General features: G+C 43.3%; 1 protein-coding gene across 1 annotated transcript in view; it reads right to left on the bottom strand.

Moving 5' to 3' along the window:
* Positions 1-19,603, bottom strand: part of LOC145409863 (cell division cycle and apoptosis regulator protein 1-like) — a 129,146-nt gene that overhangs the window by 107,977 nt on the left and 1,566 nt on the right. The window contains exons 2-5 of the mRNA XM_080280145.1: positions 8,672-8,871; positions 6,162-6,359; positions 4,772-4,883; positions 3,877-4,003 (exon numbers count right to left, since the gene is read on the bottom strand). Of these exons, the coding sequence (XP_080136271.1) occupies positions 3,877-4,003; positions 4,772-4,883; positions 6,162-6,359; positions 8,672-8,871 (637 nt within the window). The remainder of the gene's footprint in view (positions 1-3,876; positions 4,004-4,771; positions 4,884-6,161; positions 6,360-8,671; positions 8,872-19,603) is intronic.

Raw genomic sequence — 19,603 nt, 5'->3', positions numbered from 1 at the left:
TATCCATTCTCTCCACATGACCATACCATCTCAGGACACTCTCTTCAATTCTGGTGTCCACCGACTTCCTCACTCCACACCTTTCACGAATCACATTACTTTGAGTCCTATCAACCCTCTGTTCTCCACATACATTCCTCAGCCGTCCCATCTCCACTGCTCTTACTCTTGACTTTTCATTTTCATGCCACACCATAGTTTCACATCCATATGTTAGAGTTGGCACTAACACTCCCTAATGTAAGCCTCGTGCAGCTGCAACACACTCAAGCCTCTGTTTCTTATCAAGGCCTTCATTGCACCAGCTACTTTTCTTCCTTGTGTCACTCTACTTTCAACTCTTTTGCACATTTTCCTCTCTTTTCTATCACTGTACCCAAGTATTTGAACTCTCTCACCAATTCCAGTCTCTCTCCATTCACTGTGACATCACACTGGGAGTCACCTTCTCTCTCAACAACCATCACTTTACTCTTCTCTACATTTACTCTCAAGGCACGACAGTCACAAACATCAGCAAAACTCTGCACTAGCCTACCAAGTTCTTGTCCGGTACTTGCAAGCAGTACTGCATCATCAGCATACAACAAATTTGAGATATGCCATCCATCACCAATCATTACCAACGCCATCTCTCTCTCCATTACTCGTGTTTTTACTTCTCTCATCATCCCATCCATAAATATATTGAACAACCATGGGGACATCACATAACCTTGTCGCACACCCACACCGATTGTGAACCATTCACTTAGATGCCCATTAACCCTTACATGCTTCGCTACCATCATAAAAACTCTTGACACCACCTAGCAGCTTACCACCTACACCATACATGGGCAAAACTTTCCACAATCCCTCTCTGTCTACTTTGTCGTATGCTTTTTCCAGATCCATGAATGCCATAAGCACCTTATGGTCCTTCTCACAAGCCTTCTCCACTATCTGTTTCACTGCAAATACTTGAGCCACACATCCTCTGCCACTCCTAAAGCCATCCTGCTCATCACCCACCAGGACTTCTGATATCTCTCTTACTTTCTCTATGATAATTCTTCCATATACCTTTCCTACCACGCTCAATAAACTTATGCCACGATAATTCTTGCATTCACTTCACTCACCTTTATTTTTGTACAGGGGTACAATCACAGCCTTTTTCCACTCTGCTGGCACAGTTTCACTCATCCATGCCTTCTTACATATCTCCATCAAGCACCTCATTCCACTCTCTCCACTACATTTAAGCATCTCTGCATACACCTCATCAACCCCTGCTGCTTTCCCAATTTTCAGCCGCTTCACAGCACTCTTCACCTGTGTGAGTGTCACGTCTCCTGGCACTGCATTCCTTCTCTGCACACCCCCAAAACCAATCATGTTTACAGCCGCTCTGCTCTCTCTATCCCCATTCATCAGGCTTTCAAAATATTCTTTCCATCTGGTCCTTACTTCATCTCCATGGGTTAATAATCTACCACCGGCATCCTTCACACCATCACATTTCTTACCGCTTTCACTTGTACATTCCCCCACCTCTTTCCAGAATAACTTCCTATTTTCAGAGTAGTTCGCATTCATTTTTCTTCCAAGATCATCAATTACCTCCTCCTTTTTCCTCTTCACTAGTCTCTTCACATGCTTCTTGCTCTCGATATACTGTTTTTATTTCAACTGAACCCCTATCCTGTAACCACTCTAGCCACTTCTTCCTCTTTTCCTCCACCGCTCTCTTAACCTCCTCATCCCACCATGCCGTAGCCTTTTTCTTTGTTGATACTCTTGCCACACCACACACCTCTTTTGCATTCCTCACTAAGCAATCCCTATATGCATTCCACAGGCTGTCCAGATCTAATTCATTCCAGTTCACTGAATCTAACTCGTCCTCTACTTTGGTCCTGTAATCATCTGTTACTTCTTTGATCCTTAGCTTCCCAACTTTCAGTCTTTCACCCTGACTGCTCTTTTCTCTCCTGATCCACCTCACTCCTCTCAGTTTGATCTTGCATACCACAATCATATGATCTGAGAGACCTCCACATCGTCTTCTCACAGCCCTCTATCAGCAAAAATTCCCATCATCAACCTCTCCACAAGCACGTAATCAATCAGGCTTCTTTCAACACAATCTCTGTTTCCTCTATGCCATGTATATTTATGTGCATCTCTGTGTTTGAAATATGAGTTACAAATGCACAACCTCCTCTCCTGACACACATCCTTTAGTCGATTCCCATCATCATTTTCTCCTGGTACTCCATTACAACCCATTATATCATCCTCTGGACCAGTGCCTACTCTTCCATTCATATCCCCCACTACAATCACTTTATAGCTCCTGGGCATTTTTCCCACTACTTCACCAAGCTCATCCCAAAACCTGTCTTTCTCTCTCTCACTCCTGTCCTCACATGGTGCATTTGTTACAATCACTGCCACTTTCTCCTTCTCAAACTTGAACTTGACATACATACACCTCGAGCTGACCCATTTGTAATCGCTCATTCCACTCTGCCACACCTCATTCATCAACAAATCAACTCCTTCCTTACATCTTCCTCTCCCATTCATTCCCGATCTTACACATTTCACACCCTCCCACTCCTCCACTTCGCACCCTTTCATCTTGATTTCACACAATGCCATCACAGCTTATTTCGCACATTTGAACACATTCACCACTTCCACCCTCTTGCTCTCCTCATTCACACCTCTCACATTCCACATGGCCACACGAGTCTGCCCATTTGGTTGGGGCCCTGGGCAGGTATTGGGCCCTCCGAGGCTCTCTGAAACAACTGCCATGATTAAGTGATTTTAGATAGGGGAATCTGGGGGACACTTAACCCTGCCAGAATCCCCAGTTATATGGTTACCACCCAGTGTAGTAAATGGTTTCCTGGGTACAGGAAACCATTTGGCTTGTCACTCAGTGTTGAGCTCATATGGCATCACTCTACGTTGAGTGAGTGGATGATGGACGCCCCAACCTATTATTATTACTAGCATTATTACTTTCAGTCCAGCATTTTATTAGTAATGTATTAACCTCTGTAATATTACTACTACTACTACTACTATTTTTGTTATCATTATTATGTTATGCCCACGATGTGGAGTCAGGATTCCAAGGCATGAATGGTGAGTCAATGAGAGTGTGGCCCATTAACCTGGTCAGAATTTTAACAGTTCCCCCTTTATCAGGTCTTTCTTGCTCTCTGGAATCTACCTTATCAACTTCTTACACAAGAAAATAGTAATCATCATCATCAAGACGAGGAAGATGATAATGATAGCAATGATGATAATAATAGAAAGCATTAGGAGAAATACACCATGTGGAGAGGATGGAGAGTAAGAGACTAATGAGAGTGTATGTGAGTGAGGTGGAGGGGGAGGGGGAGACCAAGGATGGGATGGAGGGATGGAGTGGAGAGGTATGCAAGAGTGGAAGTGTGAGTTGGGGGGAGGGCAGTGTAATGGCAGGGGACAGGGTGGCATGGAGATGATTTGTTTGTGACCACCTTTCATGGGATTAAGGAGTCTGGCTATAGATAGACAGATAAATAGATAGACAGATAGATGATGATGATGATGATGATGACAATAATAATGATGATGACGATAATGACAATGCTGCTGCTGCTGCTGCTGCTGCTGCTGCTGATGATGATGATGATGATGATGACAATGATGATGACAATGATGATGATGACAATGATGATGATGATGATGGTGATGACAAAATAATAGGCTAATGTTGATGATGATGGTGATGATGACAATAGTAGCAATGATGATGATGATGATGACAGTAATAATAATAATAATAATGATGATGATGATGATGGCAACCCCACCCCAACACAGTACCTCGTCTGGAAGAACACATCCTCGTCAACGAAGCCAAAATCGGCACAGAGTTTGGTGATGGTGCCGGTAAACACTCGCTGCTTCTGTGGCTGCTGGCCGGGGGACGAGGCCGGCAGCGAGCTCTGGAATGATATAGTACGTCTGTTGTCACCGGAGAGAACTGGGTAAATTTTGTGTGTGTGTGTGTGTGTGTGTGTGTGTGTGTGTGTGTGTGTGTGTGTGTGTGTGTGTGTGTGTGTGTGTGTGTGTGTGTGTGTTCACCTGACAGAACTGTGCTCTCTGGCTCATGTAAGTACAAACTGGGTACCGTAGTAATTATATTCGTGAAACTAGGGAGTGGAACAATCTGGTGGGTTCAGGCCTTTGGTTCCTTCTTCCTTGCATGAAAAAAAAAAAAGGGGGGGGGCAATCATACATACGAGAAGTCTGCAGAAATTTTAAGACTGTGTACGGGAACGATTACAAAACAGCTGATCACAAATATATCTTAGTATGACCTGTATATAAAGCCTAGAATTTGAAACATCTGTACAATGCCAACTTAGTGTCTTGCAGTGCTAAAATGAAAAGAAAAGTACAGGTACACTCAAACCTCGATTTAAGGGACTAAACTTGTCTCTTACTTGAAAATGTCCATTGTTTTACCGCATATAAAGACAATCTATTATCAAATGCAATGATTGTTTCACTTACCTATTTATAGGATTATGAATATTATTTTATGGGAACTGTATAAAAAAAACATTGATGTGTATAACCTAGACATTATGTATCATTTTTGAATGGTCTTGTCCTTTTGTCAGGTAGCTTATGGAGTCCCTTAAATCCGAAATCCCTTAAATGGAGATCCCTTACATCGAAGTTTGAGTGTATTGGAACTGGAGTGGTATTGGTGGCTGTACCTGGAGATTGGTTGCCATGCTGGCCAGGTTGCTTGGGGTGGGAGATGGGTTGAACGCACCCGGCGGTGCCAAAGAACGAGGGGCGGGGTAGCTCACTGCCGTCACCTGAAACATCATTATCGTCATCATTATCCCAACCTCTTCTACTACTGTCACCTTAACCATCATCATCACCATCATTAACACCATTATCATCATCATTATTACCATCATCCTGACCTCTTCTACTACTGTCACCTTAACCATCATCATCATCATCATCATCATCATCATCATCATTAACACCATTATCATCATCATCATCATCATTATTATCCTAACCTCTTCTACTGCTGTCACCTGAATCATCATCATCATCAGTGTCACCACCACCATCACTTTCATTATCCTGGCCTCCTCATGCCCTTAAGGGTGGGGTGAGGTAAATCCAGACAGCAAGAAAAACCTGACTGGGAACACCTCATTACATTCCTTCACTCACCAATATGCTGCTAAACTCTCTCTCTCTCTCTCTCTCTCTCTCTCTCTCTCTCTCTCTCTCTCTCTCCAAAGTATCACTCCATATTGTTTTTGCACACTGAACTAAGTGCAGAGCTGCAGCCTGTGCCTCACTGTGATGAGGGGCTGTCTGCTACAAAGGAACATCAATTCACTGCACAGGATGTCCTTGCAGAGGCAGCTGCTTGCCTGCAGTTGATGGGTCTACTCAGCCAAACATATCTAACAACAAAGTCTTAAAGAAATTACAGAATCATGTATGACTGCTAAACTTTTACTATGTGGTAGGACAGTATCTGTCACTAGACTATGTTCAATGACAGTAGGACGGGGTAGGTTTAACCCGTACTGCACTAGCGATGTAGATCTACGTCCCCTTCATAAACCGGTGACACAGATCTACGTCCTGCACCACTGAGAAGTCATTACAAGCAACTGAAGTTAAATGGAAGGTAATAAAGTATCTTGCTAACTTCACACATTTCTCCGCAACGCTTCCAACACTGATGTAGGAACACAGCAGGCGAGTGAGTCTTCACAGGTTCACAGCCGCTCTGCTGTCTGTAACTTTGAAGATTTCAGAGGTAGAGTGGCACCAACCTGACTCAATTCAACCTACTGGCTGGCTTTGGTGATTACTTTTATTAGTGCCAGGGATATTAAATTGATGTATTACGCCCGTTTAACCAGAAGAAAAAAATCCAAAATCACCAGCATAGATTTTTTTCCCCCCCCAGCGCGGTACACGTTAAGGCAGGTCAGGTATGATAAGGCAGGCTTGGGTGTTACTGGTCGTCACTTCTCCAATCTGACTCCACCTGGCCATCACTGCAGCTAACTGGGGTCAGGGAACATGACAGTAAAAAAATGCCATGAAATACCTACCTGTGGCTGCTGCTGTGGTTGTGGCTGTGGCTGTGGTTGTGGCTGTATCTGTGGCTGCATCTGTGATGTGGTGATCTGGGTTGGGTTGACAAGGGCTGGTGGCTGCAGCGGCTGGGTCATTGGTGGCTGACCCATCAGACTCGGCCCAGTGGTTGGCTGACCCAGGGTTTGTTGAGCCAGACTCGGCTGTGCCAGGGTCTGGGAAAACAGTGTGGGTCTCATTTGTATTTGCCTAAAACTGCCATCCCTCCATGAAGAATACTGAGTAGTAACTGTAGATCAAGACTAGTGTATAATGCTAGTGATGATGAAGCAGCATGGAAAGGGTTGTGCCAGTACACAGGATATTGAGGGGTAATGGACACTATCTAACTACCTCTATCAACTAATATCTACCTGTGTTGGCATGACCAGGATTGGTGGCTGCAGGAGCTGTGCCACTGATGGCTGACCCAGTGGTAGGCTGAACCTGGGCTTACTGTGCCAGGTGTGGTTGTGCCAAAGTCTGCACACATGAAAATATACCAACAACAGGGATCATAATGACTGTATAAGCAAAAATGCCCCAGAACATCAGAAAAAGTCTTAATCTTCTCATCATATAAATGATTCGCCGCATACAGGTTCATCCTATGCCAAGGGTCTGCTGTACTGGTCTCCCAAAGCTGAATATTAAAGCATGAAAAATGTTGTCAGACTCAAGGAGTTATGGCACAATAACTACAAACCTTAGCCAGGTCAAGGTGAATGACCTACAGCATCTTGCCTATAATCCACCTAAACTGTGGGGTTAAATCATAGCCTACCGTGATGAGGTAGCCTACCGTGATGAGGTATATTACAATGCTGAAAAAAACTATCAGTCTTCCACAAATTAAGGCTTGTTTCATTTACAAGGCTCCAACATGCTTGCAAATTAAACCCTTAATTTTTACTGTAACTTAACCCAAAATTGCCATCTCTCCATCTTGACTGCCGGGTTGTCATCCATTCATCCATCATTCAATCCTACATTGCCCCAGGAGGAGTGTAGAAGCCCAGGGATAGGCAAGTTGGTCCTGACATTAAAGTTGAGAGTGACCAGCCTCACTCATCCCTGAGTGGCATTATGTGAGCAACAAACCCTAACCACCCTTTGGATACAAACCTACACAGGCTCAATCCAATTGGAGTGTCTTAATTACCCACTAAACCACCAGGCTCCAAAATTTGGTTATATAGTTACCACCCAGTGTAGTAAATGGTTTCTTGGTTTACAAGAAACCATTTGGCTTGTCACTCAGTGTAGAGTCACCCATAGGCAGAAGGAAGAGGAAAAAATAAAAGAAAGAAAGACAGAAGAGGGAGTGTAAAGTCACCCGTATGCAGAAGGAAGAGGAAAGAATGAAGGAAAGAAAGACAGAAGAGGATGGAAGGAAGAAAGGAAAGGGAATACCCAAAGCAGCACTACACTGAGTGAGTTGATGGTTAGTGCCCCCACCTACCACACTGCCAGGTTGTAACAACAGATTAACACCAGAACACTATGTTATTCACAAAGGAGTGCTACGGTAAGGATGTACAGCTGCAGTACTGTCTTTCTGTCACTGGGCTTTGTGTAATATGCTGTAGGACCAAATCTGGACCAAGTTAAGGAAAACGCATCATATATCTGCTGTACTAGGGCATATTAATGCTGTTGTGGACCTCCCTTCCCCCCTTCCTCCCTCCCCTGGCACAGTCTGCTGGCTTGAGGTTGACTGAATCTGCCCTGCCACCTCCTAACAATTTTACTCAGTGTACGTGAGACCTTTTAACTGGAAGGGTTAGGTACTGCCTTCATTAATCGTTTCAATACAATAAATGAGGAAAGTGTATGTGAGTGAGGTGGAGGGGGGGAGAATGAGAGGGAGGTCAAGGATAAAATGAAAGGATGGAGAGGAGAGGTATATGAGAAAGGGGGGTATGAGCTGGGGGGATGGCAGCGAAATGGTGGGGGACAGGGTGACATGAAGGTGATTTGTTTGTGGCTACCCCTTACAGGATTAAGGTGTCTGGCAATAGATACATAGATAGAAAATTGTGGAAGCTAGCAAAAAACTTGAAGAAAATACTGATATTAAAAAAAGGGTACTTACTGCCAGGCCTGTGTGTATTTAGGAACAATCTGTATTACCTGTAACCTACCTAAACTTGTGGACTGAATTATACTGTTGCAATGGGCCATACTATTAAGGGGAAAGAACTATACTCCTTTTACTTTAACTTGGTCTAGATTTTCATCCTTCTGCAGCCTATTTCACACAGTTCAGTGGCAGAAAAAAACGATACCACAGCTGTACCTCCTTTCCATAACACTTCTTGGCAAGAGGCACTGCATTCTAGTATTAATGTATTCTAACAACTCAGCATTCATGACAGATAGTACTGTAATTTTGGGTTAAGTTAGAATAAAAAGAGAATACAAAATTTAGGCCAAGTTAAGACGTATGAACTAGTGTAAAAACTGTACTGTAATTCAGGTACTGTACCTGTAAACCACCCAAACCAGGTGGCTGAATCATACTCTGCTGCACGGGGGCGTACTGTGGTTGTTGTGGGCCGCCCCCAATCACAATCTGCTGGCTGGGGGCCGACGGGTGCTGCCCCAATAATGACGGTTGCAGCTGGCTGGTCTGAGGTCTCTGCTGCCATGGAGGTGGAGCTTTGCCACCAAACTGAGACATTTCTCCTGGAATATAATACACAGGTGTTCAGTTGCTGTTGTTGTCATCCTGCATACACCTAAGTACAGTATAAACCCAGTGGCCCTACGCACACAACCCACTATCGTCTTTCAGGTGGCAGGGAGGGAGTTGAGTGACCTATGTACAGCCGTCAGCACAAATTCGCTGCCAGCCTGCTCGTGTGATGTGGGTCATTTTGTCTGGCAACAATGTATGGGAATTAGTTGCCACATGAGCTTTCATAAGCTTTAAAGACATGTTTGTAAGAATTAGTACTATAAATCGCCTAGCATGCAATAGTTTTTGTATATATGATTAGCGTTAAAATGTGCAAAAGGAGAGAGATGAATGCTGTCGAATGATGAAACTTCTGTTCTCTCCCTCGTATCCATCCCTTGTCCCTCCCCACCCTCCCCTCCTCCTTCCCCCTCCCACTATCCTTCATCTTCACTCCTCTCTCTCTCTCCGCCCTGTCTACCTTATATCACCCACAGCGCTAATCTACGTAAGAAACCGCACTCTTCTCTATTTCTTGTCTATTCCTGTAACCTTTTTGATCCTCAGCATTCGAGAGTTTCATGCCATGCAACAGTCTCTCCCACTCGTTACTCCAAACATGATGCAGTAGTTCGAAACTTTAGTGTTTCTGATACTGCTTCATGATTCAGTGAACGGTATGAGGAGAATGGGAACATTTTCTTATGGAAGAGAGAGGGCGAGAAGTAGGAGTGGGCACAAATGTTTCTTTAATTTTGCCTACTGAAATAATAGCCACCGACTGCCAGGCTCACTCAAACAAATACTAACAAGGAATACATCACAAGAACGAGACCTGAATGTTCCTGTATCTCCCGACTCTTGGTAGTGACAAAGGATGGAGAATAGAAAGACAACTGGAGAGGAGTGGGAAGGAGACGAGGAGGGTAAGAATGGGACTTGAACAGGAATGAATATTGATAATAAACCTTGGATATAGTTGGTGGTACTGCAAGCAACTGGGAATAAGGCAGACTGGGTTTAGTAAACAGTCAAGAAAGAATTGCGATGCGCAAATCAGGTTAGGGCCGTGGATAAATGAATGAAGTAGAGAAGGTGGGGAGAGGAGACAGTGGAGAGGCATGAAAGTGAGTGGGGATAGGAGGGAGAGGGAGGGGTGGGGGGACATCAGAAGGAGCATGGGGGAGAGAGGGGAATGGAGCTTAGGTATAATGAAGATCAGAGTATTACGCTCATGCGTCATTCCATAATATTCTGTCAACTCTTGCACCTTTTTATAATAATCAATTACGGTAAACAGAAAACTGTACTCTAGGCAGTCTCTAGTGTCACTTTTTAAAAACACGTTGTTAAAGTGCATAAAAATCTGTGTGGCAACTCGTCCCCACACACTGTTGCCAGACAAAAGGACTCACATCACACGAGTAGACTTGCAGCGAATTTATGCTGACGACTGTACAACCAAGCAGCAGAACTACTCCACATCCAACACTGCCACCATATGACGGCATCCATCTCCATCACCAGTGATGGGATATACTGGATTACATGACTATACAAGTGCCAACCCAACAGACACAGCTGCATCTCACCACCAGCATACTGCATATATGTCTGAGAGTGGAGGTGGTGACTGAGGGAGAGGTGGAGGTGTTGGAGTGGAAAGGCATATGAATGAAGACAGTGTCAGCTGGAGGGAGGACGGCTTGACTGAAGAAAACAGGGTGGCATGCAGGCAATTGTACTTTTAGCCATCCCTTCCAGGACTAAGGCATCTTATTAGCTGGTGGGAGGACAGCCTGACTGCAGAGGACAAGATGATGCTATCCATTCATCATCTAATTCAGTGAATTCTGTGTTAACCCATGAGGAGTGTGGGAGCCATGGGTTAGGCAAGTTGGTCCTGACATTTAAGATGAGAGTGACCAGCCTCACTCATCCTTGAGTGGCATTATGTGAGCAATAAACCCCAACCACCCCTTGGATATAAACCTACACAGGCTCAAACCGACTGAAGCACCTTAATTGCCCACTAAACCACCAGGCGCCATAATTTGGTTATATGGTTACTACCCGGCATAGTAAATGGTCTCTTGGTCTACAGGAAACCATCTGCCTTGTCACTCAAAGTAGTCACCCGTAGACAGAAGAGGAAAGAATGAAGGAAAGACAGATGATGAAGGATGGAAAGGAGGAAGAAGAGAGGAAAGGGCAGGCACACGAAAGCAGCACTACATCAAGTATGTGGATGGTGAGCACCCCCGCCAACCACACACAGGATGACACAATGGCACTTTTATTTTTTGCCATCATTTGTAGGATGTAAATGGATAAATACAGTGAACATCTAGAATTCTAGATAAATAAAGGAGGAAGGGGGACAGGAAGAAGGACACCAAGGATGATATGGAGAAATAGTGTGGAAAGGCATACAGATGAGGGAGATGTGAGCTGGAGAGAGTGCAGCATGACAGCAGAGGACAGGGTGATATCAAGGCAATTTGCTTGTGCCCAACATTCAGGGGATTACAGCATCTGGTTATAAATAAATAAATATGGTAAATAAACAGTGACAGACACACAGATGGACAGACAGATATGGATAGACAGATTGATATACAGTAGATAGATAAGCGGATGGACGGATGACTATCAGTGTGTACACTGGAAATACCCAAATCACTTGCAGCACACATGATAACAGATTAGTGCCAAAATTATTTACCAAGATAGATGCTGTACATCTAGTGCCACTGCCAATGAAAACAAAGCCACTTTCACATGAGAGTAAATTGCTCAAAAAAATATTTAAAAAGTGCACTGGAAATATATAACTTCCAACACATTCACAAATAACTCAAAAAAACTCAAAAAGGTCTGTACTGAAGAAAACGCCAACAAAATTTGCAAAAATATGGCAGTTCCATGAAATGTTAATTTTTACCGTACCAAAAAGGCATTCAATACAAGCTTTGACTCAACCAATTGTGTTTAAAAACACAGCAGTTTCTTCCCTATAGTTACCAGTATTGGATTATTAACTGGATCAAGATGTACCTCATGGGCTCCTGTTTTTGGCAATGTCTCTCTTTTTCAATATTTTTAAAAATCTGTCCTATGTGGACTGATCTGATGTTGCAGGCTGTCAAAAACAAGTATTTGGAAATAACCCTCATTTACCCTAACATAAAGGTATTATAACCTGTATCCATCAATTCAAAATGATGGTGCTGGTGAGGGACACCATGTGCTGACACTGATAGAACCCTTGACTCCCTCCTTACCCTCAAAAGGAGGATGGTATACTGCAGAAGGGGCACAACTTTAGCCTGCAGTCCACTGGGCTCACATTTCAGTTGAACCTGGGGCTAAACTTTAACTACTACTTCTACATTAAGGTCCAGAAGGGAATTGAAAAGAAAGGCATCCTTCATGTGGCTATGTTTGTATTCTCCTGATGTTCCAACAATGCTTCATCAGATAGTTTTCAAATAAACATTCAAGTCTTATAAAAGCAAACAATGCCTTCCATACATGATTAATTTGTTACGGGCTAATACAAGAAGACACCCCATATTAACCAATCAAATATTATTACACTTTCCCTTTAAACAGAACTTAATTTTCATCAACAAAATTTTACAGTACATAAATTCCTGATCTTTGACACCTTGACTGTGGATAATTTACTTTCCCCCACACACCTCTCCCTTTCCCTCATACACAGCAGTCATTACCCTTGGTCTGTTCTTACTTGGAGTGTTACTAGTCAGCCTGAGTTCTGGTTTGAGGCAGCTGATACTCTCCCTGGGTTCTTCATTATTACCTTCAATGCAGACCACCATGTTCTATCTATTGCCAGACGCCTTAATCACGTAAGGGGTGGCCACAAACAAATCGCCTCCATGTCACTCTGTTCCCTGCCAGTTCACTGCCCCTCTCCCAGTTCACACCCTCCTCTCTCATATACCTCTCCACTCCATCCCTCCATCTCATCTTTGGCCTCCTCCTCCCTCTCCCCCCTTCCACCTCACTCACATACACTCTCCTCATCAGTCTCTCACTCTCCATCCTCTCCCTGGTTCTGAATACCTGGGGTCTATTTCTCCTATATATCTGTCCAATACAGTCCAGCACTAAGTAACACCTGGCAGCTACCACTACTGCCTTCTTAGATCTGTTTGACCTCTCTTTAACATGGACCACACTTCCTTCCCCCAAGTTCTGGCAATTCTTTGTACAGTAAGTTTCATTGTAATACATTTTCTAAGAGTCTTATTCATCCTTCATTAACTGACTATGGGTCCTGCACTTCAGGTTTAAACGGTTTCTCTGAAGTAGGGAGTGAAGTTCGTGTTCATCTGGCAAACAACAGCCAAGATGGATTTACTGTTCTTACCACGGGGGTATTTCTGTAGTCCAAGAGATTTAAATAATAATCCTTTCCCTCTCTAACAGCCTTTTTCAATACTTTTCTGATTGTCTGACCACCCTTTACTCCTAAACCAACACTTTTAAGGTGACAGTGAGATGATGATACAATGAACTATGCCATTAGCCTAAAAAAAAACCCTGAATTCGCTGGCACTGAACTGAGTACTATACCATCACTATGAAGAATTTGTGGGATACCATGCCTGACAAACTGGGACTTACAGCGACTAACAACAGTACTGGAGTTCATGCTTTCTAACACATCAAATTCAATATATTTACTGCAATATACAGTCCACCAAAAAATTGTTTAGTACTGTCTGCCACCCATCAAATACATTTTCCAACTTTAGTCATGGTTGCGGGATATTGTGCAACAGGAGTGGTTCTTTGGCCTGTTGGTTACAATTATTAATCTATCTACCTATCAATTGCTAGACACCTTAATCCTGTAAGGGGTGGCCACAAACAAATCGCCTCCATGTTGCCCTGTCCCCCACACATGAACCTTACAAATTTCTCTATGCCTTGGTGAGCCTTATGAACAAATTTTAACACCTTATGCCTAAAATCCTTGGCTACTATAATCCTACCTAGTTTGTGCAGCAGTCCATCTGTATAAGTTGTCACAGTATCCCTAAAATTCCACGATGCATGAAGTTCTCCATCAGTCTCACTAGTATCGAGTCAGCTTTCTTATGTTGCCTCCTTCAAACACTAACACTCTTTTTTTTTTCTTTCTTTCTTTTAATACACATACAGGACCAATGTGATATTCAAAGCCATCACTGTCAACCTCCTTCAAACACCATAACACTTGTTTGTTTCTTTTAATTCACATAAAGAACTGATGTGATCTTTAAAGCCACATAAAGCACCGACTGTGGTAGGTGGTGGTGACCATCATCCACTCACTTGATGTAGTGCTGCCTACTTCCTTAGCTTTTATCATTCTTTTTCTGTGTCTGTCCTCCTCTCTTCCTATTTCTCCCATCTTTCCTGTCACTTCTTATTGCTTTTCTTTCCTTTACAGGTGGCTTTACATTGAGTGACAAGCCAAATGGTTTCCTGTAAGCCAAGAAACCATTTACAACGCTGGGTGGTAACCATATAACCAATCCATACGTGCTCCCTACATGTCAACAAGTGGGTTGGTGGAGGGTTGGTGCCCCTCCCAGTAAAACTCAGTGTCAAATGGCCACCCTTTGTGGGATTACGGTGTCAGGCAATAGATAGATAGATAAAGCACCGATGTGATATTCAAAGCCACATAAAACACCGGTAATATTCAAAGCCATCACTACAAATCTCCACACACCAGTTTACTACACTCAGGGCATCTGCAGTACTGATTATGTTTCCATACCTTTGTATGTGGAAAGAAAGAGAGAGGTGAAAAGATTAGTAAGAGAGAGTAAGAAGAGAGTGGATGAGGAATTTGGAAGGAATTTGAGTGTAAAGTGGAGGGACTGTAAGAAAATGTTCTGGAGAGAAGTGAAGAGAGTAAGACAGGGTGGAAGTGAAGTTAGCAGGGGAGTGAAAGATAAAAATGGTAGATTACTAGTGGAGAAGGGAGAAAAAGTGAGCAGATGGAGAGAACACTTTAAGGAATTGTTGAACGTAGATGATGGAAGTAATGCGAGTATAAGTGGCTGGGGAATGGCTGGGAGAAGGAGGGAGGTGAGAAGACAGGAAGAAATCAGTAGGATAGAAGTTGTGGAAGCAATGAAGAAAGTTAAATCGGGGAAAGCCCCAGGAATTGATGGAGTGTGTGGTGAAATGCTGAAGCATGGGGGAGAGATAGTAGTAGAATGGATGTGGAAGATGTGCAGCTTGGCCTGGGAGGAAGGTAGAGTCCCGGAGGATTGGAAGTCAGGTATAATTATTCCCTTGTACAAAGGAAAAGGAGAAAAAGAAGTGTGTGGTAATCATAGGGGCATTTGTCTTCTTAGTACAGTAAAAGTCCAATATTTCGGCATCCAAATCCCCAGCAAATCTGACATTTCGGCAGTTTTGAGAAATAGTCCCATTTACGAAAATCTCCGATCGTTCGGCAGATTCTCCGATTTTTTTCGTCAGTCTTGAAATTCTCCATGAGGCTCGCCAGCTAGCTACCCGCCTTTACCCGCCTTAGTGAGTGAGATAGTGAAAGTGATGGAACGAGTCTACCACTGCCATGAAGCTCAGAGGCTAGCTCTTTCTCCTATAGCATAAAGAGAGGACAAACATGTAGTGAGTCTAGCATGGGAAAGAGAATCTGTTTCGCCATTCTTCCACCATTCTTCCGTGTTGTTGCCGTGCTGCTGCCGACTTCTCTTGATTCTTCTGTGTGCTTTGTGAACTTCGTACCGAAATACCTCTGAAATTACTATTCGAGTGTGCTGTAAGCACCGTAACATCAGACAGGAGCTTTGTAACACCTGAGTGGACCAGCCGTGTGTTGTGAACAGTATAAACATCTTCTGCGTGCTTTGAAAATGGCCTCCACGTGTGGAAAGTTAACTGGTGTTAGCAAGAAGCGTACACATAAGATGTTGACTATTGCTTGGAAAATTGAGCTGTTGAAAAAATTAGAGGCTGGCACGAGTAGGAAACAGATTATGGATGAGTTTAACGTAAGCTCCTCTGCTCCCTCCTCTCCATCACCAACAGCAGTCTCTGAACCTCAAGCTCTACTGCCGCAGCAACAGGGAGAAGAGTCCTTAGAGCCTGTTGCAGGACCCTCTACTGCTGGGGACTTCTTCCAGCAGTAGCAGACTCCAATCAACCCTTTCTATTGTACATATGTAAATAAGGAACCTACTATAAGTTTAGGTAAGTGCATGTGAACTTGTAGGCCTACTGTACCATTACATTTATATACAGTATGTTCACTAATTTCTTTATTTTTCATATTCATGTATAGTACTGTATTCATTACAGTATTGTACAGTATCAAACAGTATACAGTACTCTCTCCAAACACATTTGTAATGATGTGAGTAATGATGATAGTGTTCACCGAAACATATAAGGTACTGAGTGGGTAGGGTTTTTGATAATTCAGCAATTTTGATATTTCGGCACTTGCCTGGTCCCATAGATGCCGAAAATTCGGACTTCTACTGTATAATAGGAAAAGTGTATGGTAGGATACTTATAGACAGAGTTAGAGAAAGAACAGAGAAATTAGTTGGAGAAGAACAGGGAGGCTTTAGGAAGGGAAGAGGTTGTGTAGATCAGATATTCATTCTTAGATCTTTAGTGGAAAAGTTTCTAGAGAAGGGAAAGAAGTTGTATGCGGCTTTCATGGATTTGGAGAAAGCATATGACAGGGTGGATAGACAAGGATTGTGGAAAGTGTTAAGAATATATGGAGTAGATGGGAAGTTGTTGAATGCTGTGAAGAGTATGTACGATGGTGCGAAGGCTGCAGTGCGTGTGGATGGTGAACTAAGTGAATTTTTCTCTTTGAAGGTTGGTTTGAAACAGGGATGTGTCATGTCTCCATGGTTGTTCAATCTGTACATGGATGGGGTAATAAAAGAGGTACAAGGTAGGGTAGTGGATGTTGGAGTGGCCCTGGTGAGAGAGGATAGTGTTTGGAAACTCCCTGTACTGTTGTTTGCAGATGATACTGTGTTGTTGAGTGAAGACGAAGGGGAGCTGCAAGGCTTGGTGGATGAGTTTGAGAGAGTGTGTAAGAAACAGAACCTAAAGGTGAATGTAGGGAAGAGTAAAGTGATGGTCTTTGAGAGAGGTGAAGTTAGTGAATGTACAGCGAGGTTGGATGGTGAGGAATTGGAAAATGTGAGTACGTTTAAGTATTTGGGTAGTGTGATGAGTAAGGATGGAGGTTTGGAGGGTGAAGTGCTTGAAAGGGTACAGCAGGGAAGAAAGGTTGCTGGTTCCTTGAAAGCAGTGATAAGAAACAGGGAAGTGAGCATGGAAGTGAAAAAGTTACTACATGACAGTAATGTGATACCAACTCTAACGTACGGAAGTGAAGCTTGGACATTGTTGGAAGGACACAAGTCAAAAGTGAGAGCAGTGGAAATGAGTTATTTAAGAGGAGCCTGTGGAGTCACATGGAGAGACAGGCTGACAAATGAGGATATAAAGGAACGTTGTGGTGTGGATGTGGATGTGATAGGAAGCGTTATGAGGAACACACTGAGGTGGTTTGGCCATGTGGAGAGGATGGAGGGTGAAAGACTGACGAAGAGAGTGTATGTGAGTGAGGTGGAGGGGGGAAGAGGGAGGGGGAGGCCGAGGATGAGATGGAGGGATGGGGTGGAGAGGTATATGAGAGAGGGGGGTGTGAGTTGGGAGCAGGGCAGTGAAATGGCGGGGGACAGGGCGACTTGGAGGCAATTTGTTTGTGGCCACCCCAAACGGGATGAGGCGTCTGGCAATAGATAGATAGATAGACCTTTGTCATACTTCCAAACACCATTTCTGCAGCCTCAATACCATCCTCTGCAGCACAGGAGGTGCAGAAAACAATGATTTTTTTTTTTAATGGCTTCTAGTGGTTTATGATCTGTTTCCATCAACACTTCATCCCTGCTACATAAATAAGAATGAGATCTCTCTGCTCCAAATACAATAGCTGGATTCACCTCTTTTACTTGAGCATAATTTCCCTGAGTCTTGTTTGAAAAGCTGAGCAGCAAATGTGACTGACTGATCACCTTGAAGAATACAAACTGTCTATCTATCTATCTACTGCCAGAAGCCTTAATCCCATACAAGGTGACCACAAACAAATCACCTCCACATCACCCTGTCCCCCACCATTTCGCTGCCCTGCCCCCAGCTCACACACCCCTCTCTCATATACCTCTCCACTCCTACACAAAGACTGATGCACAAATAGTAAGTCCGGTATTCTTCGGTTAATGAGACTTCTAAACACCTCTTCCGTACCAATTTACTTTTGGATATGCCTGGCTAATATCCTTCAGTAAGTTATTCATGCAGTGTATGGTGATATTAGGATAATCTGAGCAACACAGTGGAGGGCAGCAGTGCAATAAGGAAAATAAATTACTTAGGAAGGGGTGTTTGGGAGCCCTCAACCGACAGTGTTACAGGCTTCCTCTCACCATAGTACTGTATTTAAACACAGGTAGTTCACTTACTTCTTTCCTAAGTCTTAGGTGTTATTCTGGTGCTGTTGGGAAGCTTACTAACACCTCTTTCCTACTGATTTAATTTCTGATTCGGCTCCATTATATATTCTTGTGTATTATTCATGCAATCTATTTTGACACTGAGACAAGGAGCAAACCTGGATATTAATAGGTAGATTGGAAAATAAATCATTAAGGAAGAGGCATTAGGGAGCCTCCTTACCTGAAGTGAATACAGGCCTCAAAGCATTTCTCCTGCACTGGGCCCATTAGCATTCCATATCTTTCTCCAGTAATCTCCAATGAGGCTCACTAAGATGGGCCATACAGTACTTGGAACAATACGTAAATTATCACCTAAGAATCTCAACAACTCTGTCACATCCATGGGTGCAGGAAAATCAGTTACAGCCGTGATCATTTTGGGGGCTAGGTTTAAGTCCTTCTGCAGGGAACCCATGTCTAAGTCCTTCTGCAGGTAACCCATGTCCATTTACGTCCTTCTGCAGGTAACCCATGTTCGTTTAAGTCCTTTTGCAGGTAACCCATGTTCGTTTAAGTCCGTCCTCAGGTAACACGTCCAATTATTCAAACTTCCAATGCCTCAAGTCTCAGTTTCTTGGGATTGAGTTTCTTCTCACTATACCTCAACAAGACTTTCTGCAATCTTCATCATGCTGACTCTGAAGCTCCATAAACTTAAAGATCATCCACAATTTTCTCTACCCCTGATAATTTTTTTTTTTTTTTAATATCTTAAATGTCAGGACTAACTGCCTAACCCCAGGCTCCTACGCTCATGGGGCAACGTAGGATTGAATGATGGATGGATGGATGAAATGTAAGGATGAAGGAACCAAAGGACTGAAGCCTGCAAGATTATTCCCTCCAAGAAAAAGCAAAAACAGGATAACAGAGCCAAATTCAAGCTCCATTCATTTTGAGATGCCTGGACACACTGTACATATATATATTTCTGGAAGACGGCTAATCCTAAGGGCAACCACCTTACATATTGGTAACATTCAAAGCAAGTGTTAAACGTTAGTCATTTAGATAACTCCTCATCCAGTTTTATCCACCAAAATCCCATTGTGTCATCCAAGACAGGAAAGAATTTAGAACCTGCTTTCTTCTGGCTATTTTTGGTATGGCTGGAAATGGATAAGGAGGTCTCTTTCAAGCCCTGTTT

This window comes from Coenobita brevimanus, chromosome 83 (assembly GCF_032717465.1).
Source record: "Coenobita brevimanus isolate Jiangsu-jjx chromosome 83, ASM3271746v2, whole genome shotgun sequence".
NCBI classification, from domain to species: domain Eukaryota; kingdom Metazoa; phylum Arthropoda; class Malacostraca; order Decapoda; family Coenobitidae; genus Coenobita; species Coenobita brevimanus.
Note: the sequence above shows the minus strand (reverse complement) of the source record. Positions and strands in the feature narration are given on the sequence as shown.